The 27,096-nt window shown below is 31.2% G+C and overlaps 1 protein-coding gene across 2 annotated transcripts; it reads right to left on the bottom strand.

Moving 5' to 3' along the window:
* Positions 1–16,257: 16,257 nt before the first annotated feature.
* Positions 16,258–19,433, bottom strand: LOC144569513 (polyphenol oxidase, chloroplastic-like). 2 transcript variants are annotated; one of them, XM_078319893.1, is made up of 5 exons: positions 18,524–19,433; positions 17,703–18,023; positions 17,371–17,475; positions 17,187–17,328; positions 16,258–16,912 (listed from the first exon to the last, which is right to left on the bottom strand). In XM_078319893.1, the coding sequence occupies exons 1-5, from the start codon at positions 19,397–19,399 to the stop codon at positions 16,620–16,622; spliced, it is 1,737 nt and encodes a 578-aa protein (XP_078176019.1). In that variant the 5' UTR covers positions 19,400–19,433; the 3' UTR covers positions 16,258–16,619. The 2 variants fall into 2 exon arrangements, with proteins under 2 accessions (XP_078176019.1, XP_078176018.1); XM_078319892.1 differs by having other exon boundaries at positions 17,187–17,475.
* Positions 19,434–27,096: the final 7,663 nt, after the last annotated feature.

Below are 27,096 nucleotides of genomic sequence, written 5' to 3'. Positions count from 1 at the left end.
TATCTCCAACTTAAAATTTAAAATTTAAAAATTCAAATAAAACAATTAGATATTTTTGTATCATTTTTAAGAGTGTAAATGGAGCAGATTTGGAGCGGATAATACTCATACTAAATCCGTATCCTTCTTTCAATGAGCGGATACGAATACAGATACGAATAGTAAACAAATATCAAAATTCAAAACCAAATTCGCCTTAAATGAATACGGATACGGAGCAGATAATCTACTAATACGGATTCGAATACGGATACAAAACAATTAATTAGCGGATAGTTGAGTCACTTAAATAATTCATTTATGTAAAACAATACAAGTATTATAATCAAATATATATATATATTTAAAGTAATACAAAAAAAATTAAAACAAATAAAGTTGTTGTGAGCCTAAATAAGATTCAAATACCTAGCTCATCTATGTCACTGTCCGGTTTTATGTTCAATCAATAGTCCCACAATCAGTAGTCACTATCAATTTTTCAAAAAAAAACAAAAAATGTTGTGAGGTCATATATAGCAGAACTTCTCCTCGTAGTTGGAGTGCAAATGAAAAAGTGTGAGTTGGATTTGATTTTTTTGCATCTGGATTTGCACTTTGGAGAAGTAAAAGAGACTAGTGGATTTGAATAGGGGATCTTAATACCTGCTCTGTTTTTACTACTGGAGATCTGCTCTATTTTCGGGTAAATTTTTTTACTGGATATCCGCTCCATTTTTTAGTAAACTTTTTTTATCTGAAACCATGCCTGTTATTGTTCCTTACCTTTCCAAAATTATCCCGATCTGTATCCGCATATAATCCGATCCGTTCAATTCGAATACGGATAGTAACCGGATTCGGAGCATATTCAAACCGGATAATTCGAATCCAATTACACCCAATTCATTTTCTATGAATATAAAATTATAAAATTTTAACTTTATTTTTCATTATTATCCAGAACTTGTAAATTTATAACTAATATGAATGATTTTTGAATTTTCAACTTATTAATTCATATAAGAACAAAACTGAAAAATAATATTTTTATACACAGAGAGAAAATAATGCAATTAACATCTAACGATTTTATTTTAACATATAAGTTGAATTTTTGTTATTGAAAAAATGAAGATATAATGAAAACACAAAAAATAAAAGTGGTTTTATTCGTTATAATTACAATCCACACTAAGTAGAGTCCGCAAAAAAAAAAAAATTAGGGGAGTAAAATTGAATTCACATCTTCTCCAATACCTGATAAGGGAATCTTTTACAATTAATAGATCTGTATCGTTCTTTTTTAACTTGGCACAAATCTCAAAGCCCAATAATACTACCCCCTATGCTAGCCTGAATCTCAAATCGGCTGAGATTTAATCTCATACTGTAAAGTGAGGATAATTCTCTACAATACCTGGGAGAATACGAATCCAGTAACCCTTTCATTAAAGGGAAAGGAAGGAAGAGTTCAGAGGGGACGCTACCTCCCAGACAGTGATTTTACACCCCATATCTGAGGTGACAAAATTATTCAAAAATCAACACTACGCAGTTACGCTCTCCCCTTTGAACAGTACCTTTGCACCTCCGCTCCCTCTCCGGTTCTTCTCTTCTGAAGTAGGGGAAACTATCGGGCATGTTCGGTCTGGGGTGAGCGTCTCTCTTTCACAATGATTTTCTCTTTCCCTTCCTCCGCCTCCCTTCACCTGGAGCACGTCCTAAGTAGAGTCTGCAAAAAAAAATTTAGAGGAGGAAAAATTGAATTCACATCGTCTACAATACCATATAAGGGAATCTTTCACAATTAGTAGATCTGTACCGTTCTTTTTAACTTGGCACAAATTTCAAAGCCCAATAATACTGCCCCCTATGCTAGTTCGAATTCCAAGCCGAGTGAGATTTAATCTCAAACCGTAATTAAAGTGAGGGTAATTCTCTACAATACCTAGGAGAATATGAATCCAGTAAAATTGGGGGTCAAATCACCAACTATTTAATATTCATGAAGAACTCGGATTCAAAAATGCAACATCTCACACAAAGAACATTACTTTTGTCACTAGACTAATTAAAGACTAATCATGATTACTTCATAATGTCTATAAAAGATAATTGTACACATGCTGATTAGAATAATTGACTAACTATCTCTAACTAAACAGTTGTCATTTTTATCACATACATATCGATAAAGACTATACTGCACCTTAATAATGAAATTTCATGAACAATAGGTGCTTCAAATATCAGTATCAATCATAGTCAAAATATATCAAATATTCAATTAAATGTATAGTAGAAACCAACAGCTCGCACAAAGAATATTACTTTTGCCACTAAACTAATTAAAGACTAATCATAATTACTCCATAACGTCTAAAAAAAATTAACTGTATACATGTTGATTAGAACAATTGACTAACTATCTCTGACTAGACAGTTGTCATTTTTATCACATATCAACAAAGACTATACTATACCTTAATAATGAAATTTCATGAAAAATAGGTGCTTCAGATATCAATATCAATCACAGTCAAAATGCAAAGAAGTTTTATCTTTGAGTATGGTGCGAATTAATTACCCTCAATCATATATCAAATATTCAATTAAATGTATAGTAGAAACCAACATACACGCTATAATTATATTATATAAGGAGAAACCAGCATACACGCTATAATAGAAAAAATATACACGCTATAATTATTTTATACAAGAGAGTTTTCTCTCATGAAATTTTTATATTTTTTTCATAGTATCTTAATTGAAATATTATTAATTAAATTTAAGGATATTTTAAATAATTATGTGTATTTACTTATTAATTTTATATTGTATTAATTTGGAATTTTAGATCAAGCTCGAATTTCCTAAAAGTCTAATCTAACAAATTGAATAATATTTAAATTGACCTTGAATTAATCATGAGTTACAAATCTTTTTACCGTGCTAATAATAACTCATTTCTCAACGAACTGAAGTTGAAATTGGCGAATTCACCTTCTCTGCCCAGTGCCCACATGTGGATAGGAAATTCCAATCAAGAAAGTTCATCCATTCATCCATCCATACTTTGGACTGTCAGGATTAAAATATGAGGAGGGTTCAAATGCCTTCATTTTTTGTGCCTCCATCATGCCTCAATTTTTAAAAAGTTTAATAACTCAAAATTTAAATCTTAAAATTCAAAATAAAACCGTTGGATGTGAACTACATCATTGTATTTATGGATGTGCAAAAATTATGGCATTTCAACTTTGTTTTGGTTGTCATCTTGAACTTGTAAAAAAATATATTAATGTGGATAATTTCTAGACGTTGATTTTTCATCTTGTTGATTAATATAAAAGCAAAATCAAAATGTAATAATTTTTTATGAGCACGTAGAGAAAATAACATAGATCACATCTAACGGTTTTATTTTGACGTTTAAGTTTTAAACTTTGAGTTATTTAAGTTTTTAAAAATGAAGGCATGATGGTGGCACAAAAAATGGAGGCTATTATTCTTATTTTCTGAAAACTCACATAGTATCCATATTTCAATCCTAACTATCTAGATCATGAATGGATGGATGAATAATCTTCCAACGTGTCAGCTTTCTGAAAACTCACATAGTATCCATATTTCAATCCTAACTATCTAGATCACGAATGGACCGACATTTTTAAAAATACCATTTTCAGAAAATTAATAAATCAAAACACCCTTTTCAGAATTTTTTATTAAAAACAGCATGGCCGCTTCTGTAGAAAGCAGCCACATACAATCGGGCCGATTTGGAGGGCAGCGGCCACTGGAAAACAGAAATTTTGCTTTTTTCCTTTCTTTTTTTTTTTTTTTGGAAAACAGAATTTTTTTATTTTTTGTATTAAAATATTAGAAATGTTGAATATATTTCTTTGAATATAGATGGAATGCAATATAATTTGATTTATTAGAAAGACTGCAACAAATAACCCGGATCAATATTTTTCAGGCCGGATTTTTCGCGGCTGTAAGAAAAATTAATATATTTCTTTATATGTTATTGGAAAAAAATAAAAATGTTTAGATTCTGAGTTATTGATCCCGGTTCAAAAGTCACTTCTAGGTAATCCAGAAAATATTATGATCCTTCTAGTACATTTAATTTATAAAAAGTTGTATCTATTTTTGAAAAAAAATAAAAACTTTAATTTATTTAATGATTGTTTTTAAAAAATAATTCTCAAAATAGATATAATTTTTTATAAATTAAATGTATTAGAAAGATCACAATATTTTCTGAATTATCTAGAAGTGACTTTTGAACCGGGATCAATAACTCAGAATCTAAACATTTTTATTTTTTTTCCAATAACACATAAAGAAATATATTAATTTTTCTTACAGCCACGAAAAATCCGGTCTGAAAAATATTGATCCGGGTTATTTGTTGCAGTCTTTCTAATAAATCAAATTATATTGCATTCCATCTATATTCAAAGAAATATATTCAATATTTCTAATATTTTAATAAAAAAAATAAAAATAAAAATAAAATTCTGTTTTCAAAAAAACAAAAAAGGAAAAAAAGGAAAATTTCTGTTTTCCAGTGGCCGCTTCCCCAAAGCGGCCCGATTGTATGTGGCCGCTTTTCACAGAAGCGGCCATGCTGTTTTTAATAAAAAATTCCGAAAAGGGTGTTTTGGTTTATTAATTTTCCGAAAATGGTATTTTTAAAAATTTCGGATGAATGGATGGATGAATAATCTTCCAACGTGTCGCTGACGTGTTGGATGAATAATTGCGTGGGATATAGTAAAATTTCCAATAATATTTCCTATGTGTGTTCGGCTGCATGGTTATTTACTTAATTTTCTCATTTTGATTTCTAAGAAAAATCTGTGGCAGTACAATTTAATAGGAAAAATTTCATCACCAGACTTCATTTTCAATTTCCCAACTACTCTCTCTTCTCATTCTTACTCCACGTGAAGGCCTTTTTATTATATGGGTCCCCCTCCACTCATGCACTGTGTATATTACTTATCAAGAGCTCTTATATATACATCTTTTGTTGTTAAATTGACTCATGTGGGACTAATTGAAATTTAGATCCGGACACCATTTCCTCTTTGTTTTCTTTTGTTCGGTTTAAAAACTGTTTTTTATATTTAATGTAGCATAAAAACATTAATAACCATGGTCAAATAATTATTTGACAATCAAGTAAAACTTTAAAATGGTATATTAATAAAAATTAATGCTAAGAAATAAAAGAATACGCCATTTATTATTATTATTATTATTATTATTATTATTATTATAAATATTATGTTTACCAAATGTTACAATTTACAACCCATTAAAATATTAAATTTACAATATATTATTAGTCTAAATAAATAGATGGTGACATGACAGTTTTTTTCATTGTAATTTTATATTTAATTACTTTTTTATATTAAGCTAACTTTAACTTAATTAGTAAAAATTAATACATAACATAACACTATACTATTCAAAAACAATAATTAAATAAAAATCATTTATAACTAAACTAAAACAATTAAATAAATATACATATTTAAAAATAAATACAGATTTTCCACAATTAATCCCATGATACAAACAAACACTCATTTTCTCATATTCCCATAATTAATCTCATGCATTATGTACCCGTGGGTTCCCATTTTTTCAAAAGTGAGTTATCATTCTCATTCCTATTCCCATTTCGTAATTCCGTGACATTCGAACACGCCCTTAGTATAGGACAAACTACAGTCTACAGATAATCTTCCAACGTGTCGCTGACGTGTGTTGTTGCACTTTTCTTAACAAAGTCGATTGTGTCATTTTTGCTTTATTAAAGAAATTTGGTTCTAATTAATTACTTCCCTCTAAAGAAATGACCCAAGAACCACTAGTACAAAAAATACATTCACTGACTGTTGAAATACCCCTATGCCGACTGTTATAGCGGCGTCAGTAAAACCGGCGCCAGTGAAGGTTTTTTTTACTGACTCTTTAAAAACAGTCAGTATTACTGGTCAACACTGACTCTTTTCAGAAGAGTCAGTGTTGGTGCTCAACACTGACTGTTTTGCAAAAGAGTCAGTGTTAGTGCTCAGCACTGACTCTTTTAAAGATCAGTGTTGATATTCAACACTGACGCTCGAAAAACAGTCAGTGTTGGGTATCAACACTGACTGTTTTTGGAAAAGCCGTCAGTGTTGATAACAAACACTGACTGTGTTTAAAGCGTCAGTGTTGAATTGCAACGCTGACTATTATTTAATAAAAGAGTCAGTGTAGTATGAGCAACACTGATGCTTTGCTTAAAATAGTCAGTAATGAAGGGTCGGTGAAGAGGTTTTTTGTACTAGTGAACTTGACCAAGTTTATTAGTCATCGTCCCTGACCATGCATTCTATTGGGGAAGAAAATTTTATCAAGTTTTATTTCTCATATGACTCTTCTCAGAAGCAATAATAAAGTTAGGGTTAACAATGACAGCACAGATACTGAAAATAACATGAAGTAGAAACAGTACTCTTTCGTACTAATAATTATTAAGTAATAACAATTAAGAAAGATAGTTGTACAATATCATTAATTAATTATATGCACATACTATTGAATTATATTAATTCTTGTAATTATTGTTAAAAATATTATTTAAAAATCACCACTTGTTGGTCATATTACGCCTTGTTTTGACAAAATAACTTAATAATTGGACTAATTATAATTTCCACGTTGTTTATACTTAGCTCCTCGAGCCAAGCCATTTGTCAATAGAGTGTGTAGATAACTTTCGACGAAATGGATGTGGAACAAATTTAGAAAAGAGATCGAGCTCTCGCCTTCAGTTTGGTCATCATGAAAGATGCACTTAGTGTGAACGATCTAACTATGGAGGTTTGATATTTTTTGGTGTATATCTAAAGAAAAGTAAGAATTATTAAAGGTTGAATGAAAGAAGAAATTTTTTCATTGAAATTTGAAACTGTAATTTCTTACGCATAGAGTATTATCTTTGTCTTATTTTATTTTATTTTGAATAAAATTACGAGAGCTTGCCAGATCGATAATGGGTAATTTGATGATAATTTGGCCTGATTTTATTTTTACCATGTTTAAAAAATTCATTTAGCCACATTTTGCTAAAATTTTGATTTTCAAGTAATACCTATGGAACCAACAGAGAGATTTTGCAGCCTGGAAGTATTACTTGCGGTACCACATTTTCTTAAAATTAGTATTGTAAAAACAAAATTAAGGGTTGGTCTAATCTAGAGAACCTTAATTTTTATAATAAAATTGTTTTTGTTTTTAAAACATGGTAAACAAAAATCATGTAACTGGTACGTGCATCTTATTGTGCTTGGGTCTACATGCAACTACTATTTGTTTATTGAACTTGGTTATTATTGGTCATAAGAACATTGTTAACTATATTTTTTTTAATGTTTCTAATCATGTAGTGATGTCACGACTAGACGGAGTAATTCTTTACTCAACTGCAATGATGAATATATCTGTAGCGACAATATTATAATAACGAATGATTAAATTGTGGAGTTAACATCTCAAAGGTTCTTAAAAAAATTTTGAATGAATGTAGCCATTTCCACGCAAGCAATGATGTCATATTTTTTTTTTTCATTTATCCTACATTGATATTTTTTAATGAATTTTAAATTCGCTAGGGGCAGCCCAATTAGTCTTTAGGAAATAAATCTGATGCGATGCAAAGGAATTGCACGTATTCTGTTATTTCAAATTTAATATTTTATTTATTTTGAAATTTATGTATAAACAAATATTTTTTTATTGAAATTTGTACGTTTTAAAAAGCAAAAGATTAAATTTTAAAAAACGTAATACAATTTATTTCTGACTCTTTAAAGTAATGATCGTGTTAGACACAAACACAGTGGAATTGCGTAATCTAACATTCTATTTTTTATATGTGACTTTTGGTTAATTCGAAAAAAAAAAGTAATAAAGTTGGCTAGAAAAAAAGAAGATTTCAATTCCCTTTCCGACTTGACAGCTTAGATTTTCAGAAAAAAAAAAAAAAACTTTTAGTTAATTCGGCTTTTCTGCTTTACTTTCTCGTCTCATGACACGTGCCACGTGGTGTCCCCAGAAATGAACTTTCGTGCAACAAACAATTTTCTCGTCAGCTTGTGGCATGATGTGCGAAGCACAATTACTTTTGTTTCTTACCACGAATTGTTAATTTGAAAAGACTAAAAAGAAGATAGAAATTTGAAATTTGCTTGAGGCTGCAGGAATTTCCAACATTAGAAGTTTGAAGAACGATACTACTGCCACTGTTTGTTACATTATGGGAAACCAAACCAGCTCATCAATTTGGGAATCTTTAATCATAGTTATTATCCAGGTGTTGCTTCTCGCTGTGCAAAAAAAAAAAAAAAAAAGAGGTAACTTTTGAAAAAAAATTGCCATTCGAGAAGGAAAGAGCGGATCATGAATTAGCATTGTTATTAGGTCTAGATTTTTTTAATTTCGTACAACTTTTGAATAAAATTAAATAAATAAGACATTTTTTTAGATTCGGATTATTTGCGTCCCTATCTATACACTTATTTTATCTTAAATTTATTTGACTAATTGAATCGTTATAATACAATTTATTCTGATTAATACTTATTTACATGTAAATAACATCCGGTATACATTGTGTTTGCACTTTTTTTTTTTTTGTCAAGAATTAAACAATTCAATGTCTAACTCGATTGACAGTTGAATAGAAGACATTCAAATTAATGTTTTATAAAGAATCAGTCTTTGTTCTAGTGGTAAAGACACATGATCTAGCAACGTAGTATATAATAAAATTTATAGATTCAACATATAAAATGTGAGCTGTGGTACTTTGGTATTCGCAGACTAGTTCTTGATAATCTGTATCTTCATTTTTAAAGTTCAAATAGTTAATTTGAAGTGTTTAACATAAATTATATATGAAAATGTATTTGGAGATTTGATTTTTATATTTTTATTTTTATTTTACTATTTTTTAGATAAATTAAAAATTACTCCAAAACTTTCAGTTGATTCACAATCTTTAAATCATGTGAAATGGCAAAAAAAATTAGTATCCAATATAAAACAAAAAAAGTTAAAAAAACATTACTATTTTCGGTTTATTAGAATATTTAAATCATGTGGAACGGTAAAAAAAAGTTGGTATGGATCCAAGTTAGGGGTGAAAACGAATTCGGTAAAAACTCTAACCAAATCCGCTATGTATTCAGATAAACAGCTCCTGATAATTTTCGGATTCAAATTCGGATACGGATACGGATTCTGATCTGCAAACAGAGCAGATATCCGAATTATCTGGAGAACATGAGCAGGTTTCCAAATTTTCCTAATCCGGGTGAGAATCCGTGTGGCCACATAAAACGAGACCTTTCGCTCTTATGAAAGGGCAAGGCGGCGCCAGCTCAGCAACATTTCATTTTTTTTCCTTCTCCCGCTCACGTGGGTTTTAATCTGAAAATGAGATTTCTCTTTTATATATAATAGCATCAAGTATTGATACGAATAAATGAGTTGGGCTACGGACTAGGTGCTTCGCGAATTAAAGCGAGTGTTTTACTTTACATTTAAATTTTGCAATTTTAAAGTTCAAAATGTCGATCCGAACTGTTCGAGTTGATCTTCATAATAAATTATTCTTTGAGACCAAATTTTAGATTTTTTTGAAATTTTTTTACTATTTCTTTAGAATTTTTGAAAATCGTTGTTTTTTATGATCTGAAATTTTATGAAAAACAACGATTTAAATTTTTTTTTTTAAAAATAGTAAAAAATTCCAAAAAAATGTAAAAAAACAACCCCAGATCTGGTACACACTCATGTTCGAAGACACTGGTTCCTGTAGTATTTTTGGGAAAGAGTTAGGTAATAGAAATTTTTTCAAATAATCTGTTCGGAGATGCTGTATTAATTTCCTTATGTAATTCCTGTAGGATTTTTTTTTTCCAACTTTTGTCTTCTCACTCGTGGAGAAAAATAATTGACTCAAAGCTCTGGTTTTTTTTCCTCAAAAGCTGGAGCCGCTATCTCATGCAAGTCTCAAACAATTTTATTAACATAAGAAAATATTGAGCAACTAAAATACTTGAGCCGCTTAACATATATACTTACGCGCTAATTTAGATACTAAAAATCTTGGAATTTAATTTTTTTATTCGTGAGCTGACATAAATATTTGTTATTTCATCATCGATATATTTTTTATAAAGTTTATTTGAATATGATTTTTTCAGCATTAAACAAAACTAAAAATAATTAAACAAAACATAATTTAAAAGTATTATACAAAAGCTAAAATTAATTAAAAAAACACAATTTAACAAAAAATAATTAAACAAGCATAATTAAACTAGCAACACTTAATTTTAATAGATTAAGTTCCAATTCTGACGTCTAACATAATCATTCCACATAAGTCCAGCAATTTCATCTCTTTTTTCATTTCCTGCCTGACATTGATTGTTAAGTCTTTTAAGATATTTACCGTACTCTTCATCTTCATCTGATACATCCACAATATTATTTGGATCAATTCCAAGCTGTCCATTGGTAGTTTGCGAAGTAGTCACTTTCGATAAAATGTACTTTTAATTATAAATAATACGTATGTCAGTGGACATGTTTTATTTATCTAGAAATGATATGAAAAAATGTCCAACATCTATTCAGTCAATGTGTATATGCGTAGTAATTAATGAAGTACTGGTGCGACTCAGAACCAAATGGTGATTCATGCAGAAGCAATCTGTTCATGTCATCCTCCTTTATTTTATTTTATTTTTAATTTTTTTTCTGAAAATCTGTTCATGTCATTCTCAATTCAGGTCACAAAAGATATTGGACAAATACACACGACAGTTTGTTTTATTCTGTGGAGAGAGCGATGGCGACGAGTATTCACATAAGAATCGAAAACTCCATATTTGATAATGATAAAAATTACAAATAAGATTACAAGCTGATCATATGGAATCACATAGAAAAACTACAAAATAGCATAGCGCTGAATGCTTTTATTTTTTTATCTAAAAAGCTACGTAAAAAAGATGCTGTAAGACGCTAATACTAAACACAATTTATTCCTATATCTTTTAGTGTATATTTTATTTATTTTTGGTTTTAATTTACTTTTTGTTTTTAATCAAAACTTTATAAAGCCTAACACTATTGATGTCCATATCAACGGAAATATCGAATATATATGAAGGCATAACCTTCACATTAAAAAATAAATAAAAAATACATATTCCAAACTCATGAATGTCCATATCAATGGTAAGAAAAAAATTTCTTCTATTTATTCTAGATTTTATAAAGAATTACTACCTGAAATATGAGCACTTGTCAAAAAAGTTGGCCAAACTCATGAATGTATTCCAATTCTAAATCACAAAAATTACAACAAAGATAAAACATATGAAACCAAAAAAAGAAGACGTGGATAAAGAAATTAACTAATTTCTCGTCTCCTGAATAATGTCTCTACAAATTATCATGATGCAGTCTTCAACCTTATCAGCTAATAATCACACACATCTCACTCACTCTCTTTTTTATTTTTGAAATGTTGGCAGTAGCTGCCAAACTCTCTCTCTCTCAATGAAAAAGCAGGTTGTTTGTACTTTAGTTTTCTTAAAATTAAATAAAGGTTGAGAGGGGCAAATGATCATAGTAGTTTCCATTTCCATTCTTTGTAAGGGCGTGTTTGGCAAACGGACGGGAATAGGAATAGGAATAGGATTGCAAAATTTTTGAACTAAATTTTACTGTCACTACTAGAATCGGAGTTTATTGCATGCATCTGAAAATGACTTGTTGCATGGACATACCCTTGCAACAAGTCCAAAAAGGCTTGTTGCATGCGCTTACCCTTGCAACTGTACCGTCACAACTACCTTCCTTACAACTACTAAGTATTTGCAAGGACACCCATGCAACAACTATTTTCTGACTTGTTGCATGTCACTACCCTTGCAACAAGTACGCATGCTAATACTTTTAGAGTTGACCCCGTTTGTAGTATTTGCAATGGAGATAGTGTGGGTCCCACCTGACTATTTGCAAGGTTAACACTCGTGGGTCCCACCTATCTATATGAAAGGCTAACTCACGTTGGTCCCACCTGACTATATGCAAGGCAAGGAAACATGGGTCCCACCTAACTATTAGCAAGGCAATTTTACGTGGGTCCCACGTGATTATTAGCAAGACAATTTTACGTGGGTCCCACCTGACTATTAGCATGGTAAGATGATTAACTTATTACATGGGTTATTAGTTGCAAGGATATGATGTCCATTTATTTGCATGCACTGCTGTTCATAATATTTGCGTGGATATACCAAAGATTATAATAATAGGAAATGGCTGCAAATCAGCACGCTCCAATTCAACAATCCTCTCTCCATGTACCGATCTGGTACCAGTTTTCCATTCATCAATATTTACATAAAACACATTTAACACAATGAGAAATTAGTAAGCCACTAATAAGAATTGAACAACATAGTATAGTATTGTTACATTGTACCAAAATATAAAAAGCAATAAAACAACATCATCGCTAATGAGTTAACTTGTAATTTATCCCAAAATGTACCCTCCAGTCAAGCTTTAACCAAAAGAACTCACCCCTATGAGTTAAACACACAATGAAAACATCTAATTGAACTTCAAGGGCATAAATTAGATGTTTTTATTGTGTGTTTTAACCAAAAAAACTCACCATGAGTTAACAAAATATACATACAATATAACCAAAATACAACCCCACAGACCTCCATAGTTCAAGTCGAAGGTTGATTTGCCCACCAATTGTCCATTGCAGCATCATTACCTGCAATTTCTTCTGCGGTTTGAGAATTCAGCAGTGCTTGAAAATGCCCTTCTTGATTTGGTTGCACCGAACCAGCAACATCCTATGTATATACCAAACTGTAATGTTAGAACATCTAATTCATTTCATTGTAGACTTTCCTTAGATGCTATTCTCATAAGAATTCAAAACTTAAAACAAAAATATGAAGTACTAACCTGATTGAATTCCATTTGCATATTCGAAGGTACTTCCTGAGTTGCTTGAGAGGTTGGACCTTCAAACTAAGCATTATATTTGAAAGTGCAATGTCAGATAGCGTGTTTGTTTTTCCAAAAAGTTAGATATTATTTTTGTTGAATTTACTGTGAAATCACAGTAATTATGTATTGATTAATACAATCAATCATATTTGGCCCAACAATGTAACCATTCACACGCAAAACATTTGCCTTCACAAAATCTGGTTCAATTTGGTTTACAACTGGTCAAATATGGGAAAACAGCAACTGATTTTGTGCTTGATCTATTATTTGGCTTACAACTATTCAAATCTGGTTCAATTTGGTTTTTAACTGGTCAATTTGGTTTACAACTGAGTCAATTTGGTTTGTTGTTGATCAAATTTGGTTAACTAACCTGAGATGGAAGCGGTTGTAGCCCAACCATTTTGTATATATGAGAGAACATTACCTCATTTTTCGCTTGATCTTTTATCCTCTCGGTGTGTTCCTCCTCAATACGGCGATCACATTCTTGCACGATATAGTTATTAATCTATGTGGCTGATATATATTAATTATGAGAACATAAGAAATTCAAATTCATTTTCAGGTTCCACATCCAATCCAATAGATAAGCAATACATTTTCATAGAGATACACCAAGCACTATCGAGCTTTATATGTCAGATCCATGCTAATTTTCTTATCGGTAGCATAAAAAAAAATTAAACTCATACCATCAATCTCAGCAAGTTTCATTTAGAACCAGGACTGCCGAATTATTCAGAAAACACAGTTTCACCGCCCATCTCTACATTAGATAGGTACATGAGAAGAGTGGCATATACAAAGTCCAAATTAATACTAAGTTATAAGTGACATATACAAAGTCCAAATTAATACTAAGTTATACCTTCTGATATATACATATAAAAGAATTGAAATATCAACATAGTTAATGTACATGTACTGATAGCTGCACTTAGCACCATTTAATTTATGCATGCAATATTATAATAAAGCACATTTTTTTTTTCTTTTTGATAGCTGCACTTAGCACCATATGTACTTCCATATAAAACATATGACTTCTTTATTCCCCCCCGCCCCCCCCTCCCCCCTCTTTTAAATAGAAAGTTTAGGAAATAGCTGCTGATCCTTTAGTCTACCCCTTTACATATGAAGTAGAACGGATGGGGACAGTTTTGGTTAATTTTTGAGAAAAAAAATATTGATAACGGTAAATTATGTAGTCTTATAGAAGTTTTTTTTTTTCCCTTGACAACTTGTGAAACCTTAAATAATGCAGGTGAGCTAAATCAGTTTTAATTTGGAGTTTAAATTCAAATTATTGAATATGTATGATACTTGTTTAAAAAAAGTGTGAGGTGATGTGGTGATGTGGTTGTAATATTTTTGTGGTATTGAACAAATTATTATGAATATATATCTGTTATTTTGTGCTCTTGAATATATATGTTGCCCATGTATGGGTATATATTTAGAATAATACTCCATGGTGATAAGAAAAAAAAAATTAATGAGTGTGTGTTCAAACTCCCAAAATTTAAGTTATCAAAGTATTGAATTCTTATAAACTGATATTATTCATGTTGTTGTGATTTATAATAAAAAAAATTCATTGAAAAGGAGATACAGAATAAACAGAAATAAATCTGTCTCTAGGAACTAAACAGTTGCAAGGGTAGTCTCAAGCAATTGCATGAGAATAGTTAGTCCAAACTTTTGCATGCATAAAGGGTTAACCAGTTGCATGGACCTTCAATAAAATATAATATAAACAGGGGGTTAAGTAGTTGCATGCGTATGTGATTAAGTTGTTGCATGTACCTTCAATAAAATATAATATAAACAAGAGGTAAAGTAGTTGCATAAACCTTCAATAAAATATAATATAAATGAGGGGGTAAAGTAGTTGCATGGGCATGAGGTTGAGTTGTTGCAAGGACCTCCAATTAATTATAATATATGACATTCAAAACGTAATTGCAATGGTAGATGAAAAACAGTTGCATGGTTGTCCATCACACATTTGCATGCGATACATGTTGCATGGGACTACCCTTGCAACAAGTTTGAGGAATTCAAAAACACCATTTCTGTTGCATGGACCGTCCTTACCATGCAACAAATTAGTGATACGCATGCAATAAACTCATATTCTAGTAGTGTGTTCACGTGGAAAAAAAAAATTCAGTCTGAGTGAATTTTTTTTTTCTCACGTGAACAGTAAAATCCGAACACGCCCTAAGAGGGAGCATAAGTATGACAAAAGAAACTTGTATTGCTCGACTTGAAAGTCTAAACCGAATTCTTATCCTCTGCATTAACTCAAAAAAAATCTTTTGAGTTAATACGTACAGTTGGACAGTCCGATCTGTTCTGAGATCCGTGCAGACTAGATTCATACTAATATTAAAAGGTTCATGGATTATAAACTGTAATTTGATTGATTGACTCTATATAAAATTAGATGACCGAGATACATTAACTAAAAAATACCTCTTTTGAGTTAATACAGACAATGCGGACTCAGTCTCAACCATCAGCATCATGACAACTATGACAAGGACATGTGGGATTCAAGTGGATATTCTTTTTTCTTACAAATATCAAAAGCCCATTATGATTCATCGGTATTAATTGTAATTATAATTATAAATATGTAATAATAGTTAAGTTTGCAAACTTTTTGACTATATACTCACCGTCAACTACGTCTTATCAGTTTCTTTCTTGCTATTTATCTTAATTTTTAATGTTTCTTTCCTCTTTTAGAAGCATACCAATCACACAATCTATTTTAAATAAGAAGAAAAAAACATAAAAATATTAAGAGTCAACTACGTCTTATCCTAATTGCTTTTTTTATTGTACACAGTATTAACGTTTTGAAAAATTAGTTATTTGTTTGTTGTTGTTTACACAGATAAGGCCATACAACCGAGGCACGCCCAAAATTAATATCCTCAGAAATATGCTTCGATATATGAAATTAGCAAATCCATGGAGTCAATTAATTCAAGCTGATTCAAACTAAAATTAACCATCCAAGTTCCTCGTTTAAAATATAAAATGATAAAATTAATAATCTTCACTGTAGTATACAAAATAAAAGTACTCTAGTAATTAATCTAATAAATGAATAAATTGGAAAAAAGTTCGAAATTTAATGTATGCCATTTTTTATTTGAAATTTTAAACACTTATATCACGCTAAAATAAATAAATGAAGGTGCTTTCCTCTATCCCTTCTTCCAAGTACAAGCACAATTGCATTAATTATTTCAAGCGGTACGAAAAAAAGATAGAAAAATAAACTAAATAAACTATAACAACAATGCAGACCGGCGATTGTGTGTATAGAATCTCTAGCAAGCATCTACCTCTCTCTCTTATTTACTACAAGCAAAGTACCAAATCCTTTCACCTCAATAAATTACGCGCAAAAGATTTTTATTTTTTTTATAGACATGCACATGCATGCATGTTGAGCAAATTAATAACCCATTTATTCCTCTTCATGTTCACTTAGAAAAGGCAATTCTGATGCCTCCAACGGAGACCTTATCCTTGGAACGCGGCACAAGTGTGACAAAGACGGTGGGGTCGTCCTCGGCCCCGATATCCTCTAATAAATCGGTGATGCCAAGCTTGAGCACGGTTTCGAGCTTCATCTCCTTCTTTCCCTTCTTGTGCTTGTGTGGCAAATGCACAAAGCTGCCGGCGAATTCACTCGCATTGGGTGTAATATCATCATCATCTGTTGCGTTGATGTACACGTCAAACTTGATGAATTTGTCATGGTCCAGCTTTATCCCTGCAGTTAGAAAAGGATTCAACATGAAATAATTCTTACTTTATTGTTTTGCATGCAATAAATTAATTCATATTCTAGTAGTGATAGAAGCTGTTTCAATTTCTGAGTCCAAATGCTACATGTTTGTACGATTTTTGGTTTTTATTATGGAACCATGATATCGTAGCAGCAACCGTAGATTCGTGATGTTGTCAAAATAATAATATTATTAGTTTACTTAATAATTATAAATTTATGAATTATGATTAAGGGATGAAATTTGAGGTAATTATACCTTTAACAATAAGCACTTCCTCTTCATCGTCCTTGTCCTTGCTGCTTCGTGACACCTTGGGACGTGATATAGTAGCAGTTACTGGCCGGTCAATAGTTACGGGAAAACTGGGTTCCGTAAAAGCAGGTGCAGGGGTCTGATCCTTTTGCGAAAGCGACCTTGCCTTAGACTGTAACTTCTGTACTGTCTTTTTTGGTGTAGGTCTGGAATTGAGCCATGGGATGTCTACATCTTGGTACTTAAATCTCATGGCCTCATTGTCTAAGCAATCCTTGACTTTAACTCTGACCTGTTAACAAGTCAAGCCATCAGCTAAGACCGTTAATTATGCAATGAGGTTTATATCAAGGGAGAGGTATGTACGAAATATTGTTCAACCATGCATATATAGAGAAAATTAACGTTACAAATATTTGAACGGTTATGTATAAAACTAATTAGTAATTCAAAGATAGACTTTCGTGATATATATATATATATATATATAATTTATAAATAAATAATATGAATATGTACCAATTGAGCGTTCTCATCATAGAAAAGGAAGGTCGTATTCAGCCAGTCCGAGTCAGTGAAATCCCGATGCTTCCCTCCAAGTTTCTTCCAAACATACCACAACCGATCGATATTTGCATGGTGAGCAAAGAAGATCGGGTCACGCGCAGCAGAGTAGAAATTGCCCATGTTTTCTCCATTGGGTTGGTTCCGATCCCCCGTCCATAAATGCACGTTTCCATGCGGTGTGTTCTCCAGTGAACCGCTACCAGGGTTAGGTTGGTCGCCAGCCCGATATGCTGACCCCATGTAAAGTTCTGGTGTTTTACCATTGGATACCACCTGTATTTTCAATTAACAAAAGAAGAAGAGATCAATATATACATATTAGATCTTTGAAACAACTATCGGTACGTACGTGCAACTAATTGGTTTTATATTTTTCAAAGTTCAAACAGTTAAATGTGATCTCTATATTAAAATGTGTTTGGAGATCAAATTTTCTATTTTTTTGGATTTTTTTTTACTATTTAAAATCGGTGGTTTTATTAAACACTAAAAAATTTATAAATTATTGAACAATGATTTTAAAATTGGCTTAATAAATATAAAATTTGGTCTCCAAGCACATTTTAATATAGATTTAATATTAAATGGTTTAGATCGATTGTTTGGACTTTGAAAATGTAAAAATTGAAACTTTTGTTTCAAAGTCCAGGAAAACGTTTATATATATATATATATATATATTCGATCCATGGAATTTTGAATATATATACTTCAGAAACTTTTTTGAATATATCTCATATATGTGCTTGGAGACATGCTATTCTATGACATACCTGACGATACATGATCTTCAGGTTATGGTCAATCTGTTGATCTTTGGTAAATGTTGGATCTGTCCCGTTAAAATCTAGGTCAATGGGGAACGGTGGTTGGTGCTTCGCATCACGTAATTTGTCATATAGCGACGATGATGGGTTTGCGTACAACGCCGGGAGCTGCATACCGGCCGGTGCGTCCCAGTTCCAGAATGGGATCGCAAAAGTATCATCTCCAATCAACTTCCCCAATATGCGCTCATGAAAGTATAGGTAAAACCTGTGCCAAGGGAAGAAAAGCCAGCTGTTGTGAATCTGTAACTCAAGATCTGGAAACCCGACTTGGTCGTAAGCACCATCGCAATATGCACAGTGCACATTTGCCTGTTGCGTGAAGTTGCGTGGATCGTCAGCGGGCAGTGCTTTCATGAGCTCAATAGCTTTGGTATATTTGGCTATGTATTCTTTATCCACCGCATGAGCTGCGGGCCGTACACGAAGTGGGGCCGACTTGGGTGGAAGTTTGAAGTCGACTATTTGACCTTTGTATGGCGGGCAGCAATTGACAGGTGTTGCACCGCTCGGCAAGTCTTCAGGGGAGCCACACTTGGAGATATCCGGTGCTTGTACCGGCGCAGCCAATGCACTGTAATTCATGCCTAGGCTGGTTGTCACGCCATATAAACCACCGAGGCTGATTAAGACCTCACGCCGGCTGGAGTTGGATTTTTGGCTGTCATCGGAAGTGGACTTGCATGCAATTTTAGGGTTATATGTTCTTCTAGGGAAGTGAATAGGGGAGGAGATTTTGTGGGGCTGGAAGTTGCATGCAGAGGGGCCGGGAGAGGAAGTTAGAGAAGTGGCAGGACAAATTAGCTTAGACAGGCTTGACATGATGTAAGGTTTATGCTTGTGCAAACGAAATGGATTGACAATGCTATAGTTGATTCGCCTCTGTTTTATAGGGGGGGTGGGGAGGTGTGAAATTGAAAAGTTATAATTACTTCACACCGTCACACGTGTGTTAAATTAGTTACGTTAATTGGTTGAAAGGCACTTTTTTTTTTTTCTTCAGTTGCAGAGAGTTTGTCATGATGCCTCGAGATTAGGTGATCAGTTTTGACTTAATTAGCTATATCTTTGACTAAAGATTTGTGACGTGCTCTTGCGAGATCCTATGCTTTATCAACAAGGACCATTTTTATATTTGTAAATGATAAATGATCCAGAATCCGATTCTTTTGAATTTAATTCATATTCTGGCTCTCAATATTAATTAAAATATTAATAATTAGGAATAACTGATAATAGAACAGAGATAACAACACATCAAAACTATAAGGAGAATGATATGTAAAATCATCTAAATTTTAGGCAGATTAGATCCTGAAATAATATTATTATTTTGTCCATTTAATGATGCTTTGGTGTTTGGAATTCGCGAACCCGACAAGCTGATCAAGAAATAGTTACTGATTGCTATCTATCTAAATTAACCTCCTAAACCTCTATTCAACAGGTTTACTTCAAAAAGGATTTTTCACTTGAGCCATATTAAAAGAGACCAAACAAAAAAATTTGACCATGGATTATTCTGTAAAAGGATTCTAGGTGTTTCTTCGGTAGACTTGCGTTGGGATTTAGCCTACTGAGGAAATTGCCACGACTTTCAATGAAGAAAATGTGTACAACCACTTTGGAAATAATATCAGCAAGTCTCAACAAAATCTTTTCTAGAAAAAAAACATGTTACAAATTTTAGAAAGAATAGGTAATCCAGAATTAGCCCCCTCCCCCTACGAATTCACATTCCCTCTGGTTACCTGAACCGGGGACAATTGAATCGTACGGTCTGAAATTACAATTTTTAACTTGGTATGAATCTCAAAGCACAAATAATACTGCCCCCCAACTCCATCCCGAGCACTCACCTGTTGAAATTAAATCTGAACCGTCCATTTCAATTGTATTGAGTCAGGTACCTGGAAGGATACGGATCCTCCCCCTACATATTTTAGAGATCGCTTGTATGAAATTTGGACCGTGCATCCACAGTATCTTTTTAAAAAATGTCCTTTGCTTGAGATTGAGACAACACCTTCGCTGTTCCTTTCTTATGCTGCTTCGACAGATCACTAGATCGAACTATTATCAAGAAGATTTTGGTTCAAGCTGCAGAACCAAGTATTTCATTATGCTTGGCTGTATTCACCAAATTAAAATTGTATAGACATCTAGTACTCCAACAACTTCCACAATTTGGGTTGATATTACTTCCTTTTTGTAATGGAAAGCGACTCAAAGAATTAGGCTTGTCAAGATCCAATCCACTTGTTCAAGCTACTATTTCCTCTCTTTTTATTAGAGATTTTTTAGCATATACACAGACGAACTTCTCAATTTACTTTCAGTGCAGAAACTGAAATTTTGTACCTGCAATTAATTCCCTATATAAAATAAAAATATATCTTAACCGATAATGTCAGATAGAGTTTTTTTTTTCAAATTGTCCCTATTTTTTTCAATTATATACACGTTCATCCCATTATCTCAATGAATTTTTTCCGCATAGAGCCATAAAAAGCTACTAAAAAAATATTATGTGTATCTCTCATCTCACAATCTATTAACAACTGTCTTTATTTGACATATAATTAATTTTTTGTTTGTAGACTTAATTAGATGATGATAGAATAAATTAAAAATCAAACTAGAACAGGGCAGTCAATAATTAAGAAGGACGGAGTTTTGTGTTTACTATGTAGAATAGTTTTAAAAACTTATCTTTATTAGTTATCTGTTTAGAATATGTTTTATTATAACTAAATAATCTGTAATGTATGAAACTTAAGTCAAGTTCCACACAATTGTTTTTTTCTTTCTTATTAAAAAAGTCCAAATATATACATGCGCCATTTACGTATGTCAGTGGACATGTCACATGTGTTATTTATCTAGAAATGATATGAAAAAATGTCCAACATCTATTCAGTCAATGTGTATATACGTAGTAATTAATGAAGTGCTGGTGCGACTCAGAACCAAATTAATGGTGATTCATGCAGAAGCAATCTGTTCATGTCATCCTCTTTTATTTTATTTTATTTTTAATTTTTTTCTGAAAATCTGTTCATGTCATTCTCAATTCAGTCAAAAAAGATATTAGACATATACACACCACAGTTTGTTTTATTCTGTGGAGAGAGCGATGGCGACGAGTTCTAAGAATCGAAAACTCCATATTTGGTAATGATAAAAATTACAAATAAGATTGCAAGCTGATCATATGGAATCAAATTAATAGAAAAAACTACAAAATAGCATAGCGCTGAATGCTTTTTATTTTTATCTAAAAAGCTACAAAAGAAGTTGGCATGCATAAGCTAATACCAAACACAATTTATTCCTGTATCCTTTTAGTGTATATTTTATTTTATTTTTAGTTTTAATCAAAACTTTAATTATAAAGCCTAACACTATTGATGTCCATATCAATGGAAATATGGAATATGAAGGGATAACCTTCACATTAAAAGAAATAGAATACATATATATACCAAAGATAAAAATGGTAAGAGATATGTTTTTCTTTTATTCTAGATTTTATAAAGATTTATTATCTGAAATATGAGCACTTGTCAGAAATATTGGCCAAACTCATGATGAATGTATCCCAATTCTAAATCACAAAAGATCTGCTTTTTCTTTTCCAATTGCAGCACGAGAGATCTTGAGTTAGTTGAGTTAGTTATAGAAAGATAGTTAGATGGGGGAAAAAATATTTATTCCATAAATTAATAAGTGTATGTGCAATTAGTTCTTAGTTATAGGAGTAACAATTTTTTTTGTATTTTTTTACGTAATGTTTTTTGTTTGTTATAGTTTAGGGTTCAATCAAAAAGTGCTTGAAGTTTAATTTAGGAAAGTATTTTTGTAGCTATAAAAAGGTGATTTAAAGAATTTGCAAACTGAATAATGAAAAGGAACTAGTGATGCATTTCTTAACATACAGTAATAAAAAGTCACTAGTGGATGTGTGGAACTACTGTTGAAGATCACACCTAATCCAACAAGTGCACTGGACTTTTTCGCTCCTTGTACATTTTTTTTATATTGAAACATACAATTTGCATCTGGATTTGTAATTTGGAGAAGTAAAAGGGACTAGTGGATTCGAATAGAGGATCTTAATACCCACTCTGTTTCTACTACTGGAGATTTGCTTCGTTTTCGGATAAATTTTTTTTACTGGATATCCGCTCCATTATCGGGTAAACTTTTTTATCTAGATATGGAAATATTTTTATCTGAATCCGTATCCGTTATTGTTCCTTACCTTTCCAAAATTATCCCGATATGTATGCGCATATTATCCGATCCATTTAATTCGAATACGGATAGTAACCGGATTCGGACCGGATAATCCGGATCCATTTACACCCGATTCATTTTCTATGAATATAAAAAGTATAAAATTTGAACTTTATTTTTCATTATTATCCAGAGCTTGTAAATTTATAATTAATATGAATGATTTTTGCTTATTAATTCATATAAGAACAAAACTAAAAAATAATATTTTTATACACAGAGAAAAAATAATGCAGTTAACATCTAACAATTTTATTTTAACATATAAGTTGAATTTTTGTTTTAAAAAAAAAATGAAGATATAATAAAAGCACAAAAATAAAAGTGTTTGTATTTGTTATAATTACAATCCACACTAAGTAGAGTCTGCAAAAAAAAAATTAGGGGAGTAAAATTGAATTCACATCTTCTCCAATACCTGATAAGAGAATCTTTTACAATTAGTAGATCTGTACCGTTCTTTTTAACTTGGCACAAATCTCAAAGTCCAATAATAATACCCCTATGCTAGCCCGAATCCCAAACCGGCTGAGATTTAATCTCAAACCGTAAAGTGAGGGTAATTATCTACAATACCTGGGAGAATACGAATCCAATAAAATTGGAGGTCAAACCACCCATAGTTTTAATATTGATAAAGAACTTGGATTCAAACATGCAACATCTCCCACAAAGAATATTATTTTTGCCATTGGACTAATTAAAGACTAATCATAATTACTCCATAACGTCTACAAAAGATAAATTGTACACATGCTGATTATAACAATTGACTAACTATCTCTGACTAGACAGTTGTCATTTTTATCACATACATATCGATAAAGACTATATATATTGCACTTTAATAATGAAATTTAATGAACAATAGGTGCTTCAGATATCAATATCAATCACAATCAAAATGCAAACAAGTTTTATCTTTGAGTATGGTGCGAATTAATTACCCTCAATCATATATCAAATATTCAATTAAATGTATAGTAGAGACCAACATACACGCTATAATAGAAAAAATATACACGCTATAATTATTTTATACAAGGAGAGTTTTCTCTCATGAAATTTTTATAATGCCTTTTTATATTTTTTTTCATAGTGTCTTAATTGAAATATTATTAATTAATTTTTAGGATTTTTTAAATAATTATATGTATTTACTTATTAATTTTACTAGTATCATACCCGTGCGTTGCAACGGGACATATTATAAGAAACAAATATATCAATGAAAATAATTATTATTTAAAAATTAAAACACATGTTAATAGAAAATTTCTATGATTATGTATTTTTAATTAACTTTAATCGTGATCTCTGATAACAATTTGATGATATGATGATTCTTTATTTTTAAGTACAAATGATATCAAACAATAGCTCGATTTGAATCTAATATCAAATATCATACAATAATTCAATATCAACATATAATATGATATCAAAAAACATAAATAAAAAGTGTTATCGTTTGTATGTATAGGACACACATATTATAAGAGAAATATATATTCACACACACGTTCCAATTTATATTTTTCTTTGTTTCTAATTTAGAATATAGACACATACACACACACACACACATTGATATATTCTATATTGAAAATATATTCTAAATTGCTCACACCAATATGTGTAGAAACAAAGAAAGAGAAATAAGGAAATTAAAAAAAAAATGATTTCTATTGTGATCCGTATAGAAACGAAGAAGAAGTAAAGAAACAAAGAAATAAGAAAATGGAAGGTGGAGTCTTCTCAATTGAAGAAGAGAAATATGGAAACAGATAAATATATCGCTAAAATTCAGAATTTGTTCAATTTTAATTGTAACGTATCGTGTGATAGCACATGTGGTGGTTATGTTTTTAACTAAATTTAAACTTCTATACATAAAACAGATGCATTTAATCAAAAGAAGACAAATTATGTAATTGAAGGGCTGAGATCAAATCCGAAATTTCATCTTTCAATCATAGCTGTTGGCGGATCGGACACCCAACGTGCTTAATAATAGAATAGAGAAATAGAGATATTGTATTAATTTGGAATTTTAGATCAAGCTCGAATTTCCTAAAAGTCTAATCTAACAAATTGAATAATATTTAAATTGATCTTGAATTAATCATGAGTTACGAATCTTTTGACCATGCTAATAATAACTCGTATCTCGACAATCTGAAGCTGGAATTGGCGAATTCACTTTCTCTGCCAGTTCATTTAGGGCCTGTTCGGCATTTACTGTTCACGTGAGAAAAAACAAATTCACTCAGACTGAATTTTTTTTTTCCCACGGGAACAGTAATTTTTCAGTTCAAAATTTCTCGTTCCTATTCTTATTCCTATTCCCAAGCCTCCGCCGAACAGGCCCTTATCCATCCAATCATACTTTGGACTGTTAGGATTAAAATATTATTTTTGTCTTCTCAAAACTCAAATACTATCTCTGATTCAATATTCTAACTATCAGATCATGAATGGATGGATGAATATTGAATAGACTCTGTTAGGTGGAATTTTTAGAGATTTGGTTTCGTCTCTTTTGCACTGAAATGAGCGCTATTCCCCATCAATCTCTTATTAGTACCGGACAAACTACAGATAGATAATCTTCCAACGTGTCGCTGATGTGCGTTGTTGCACTTTTCCTAACAAAGTCGATTGTGTTCATTTTTGCTTTATGAAAGAATTTTGGTTCTAATTAATTACTTCCCTCTAAAGAAATGACCCAAGAACTTGACCAAGTTAATTATTTATTTGTCATTTTCCCTGACCATTCTATTGGGGAAGCAAATTTTATCAAGTTTTCTTTCTCATATGACTCTTCTCAGCAGCAATAAAAGTTAACAATGACAGAACAGATACTGAAAATAACATGAGGGTTGAGGGTTGAGGGTTGAGGGTTGTTGTAATTAGAATATGGAGTTGTTATTAATTAGTACTCTTTCGTACTAATAATTATTAAGTAATAACAATTAACAAAGATAGTTGTACAATATCATTAATTAATTATATGCACGTACCATTGAATTATATTAATTCTTGTAATTATTGTTAGAAATATTATTTAAAAATAACCACTTTTTTTTTAAGGTAAAAAATAACCACTTGTTGGTCATATTATGCCTTGTTTTGACAAACTTAATAATTTGACTAATTATAAATTCCGCATCGTTTATACTTAGCCCCTCGAGCAAAGCCATTTGTCAATAGAGTGTCCAGATAACTTTCGACGACATGGATTTGAAACAAATTTCCGAAGAAAAGAAAAGAGAGCCAATTAAACCTCGCTCGCATTCAATTTGGTCATCATGAAAGATGTACTTAGTGTGAACGACCTAACCATGGAGGTTTTATATTTTTTTGGTGTATATCTAAAGAAAAGTAAGAATTATTAAAAGTTGAATTCAAGAAGAAATTTTTTCATTGAAATTTCAAACTGTAATTTCTTACGCATAGAATATTATCTTTGTTTTATTTTATTTTATTTTGAATAAAATTACGAGAGCTTGCCATATCGATAATGGGTAATTTAATGATAATTTGGCCTGATTTTCTTTTTACCATATTTAAAAAATTCATTTAGCCACATTTTGCTAAAATTTTGATTTTCAAGTAATATCTATTGAACCAACAGAGAGATTTTGCAGACTGCAAGTATTACTTGCGGTACAACATTTTCTTAAAATTAGTATTTTTTTTTTTTTTGGTAAAAAGGCCGAAGCCATGTTTCATTAGCAGGAACGAAACATAAAACTGTTACATCAAACTTAAAATTAGTATTGTAAAAATAAATTTAAGGGTTGGTCTAATCTACGGAACCTTTCTATGCATGATAAAATTGTTTTTGTTTTTAAAACATGGTAAACAAAAATCATGTAACTGGTACGTGCATCTTATTGTGCTTGGGTCAACATGCAACTACTATTTGTTTATTGAACTTGGTTATTATTGGTCATAAGAACATTGTTAACTAGATTTTTTCAATGTTGCTAATCATGTAGTGATATCACGACTAGACGGAGTAATTCTTAACTCAATTGCAATGATGAATATATCTGTAGCGAACAATATTATATTAACGAATGATTAAATTGTTACTTGTCAATGGAGTTAACATCTCAAAGGTTCTTAAAGAAAATTTGAATGAATGCAGTCATTTCGACGCAAGCAATGATGTCATATTTTTTTCATTTATCCTACATTGATATTTTTTTTAA

This window comes from Carex rostrata, chromosome 18 (assembly GCF_964058835.1).
Source record: "Carex rostrata chromosome 18, lpCarRost1.2, whole genome shotgun sequence".
Taxonomy (NCBI): domain Eukaryota; kingdom Viridiplantae; phylum Streptophyta; class Magnoliopsida; order Poales; family Cyperaceae; genus Carex; species Carex rostrata.
This window is presented reverse-complemented; position numbering and strand designations above follow the sequence as displayed.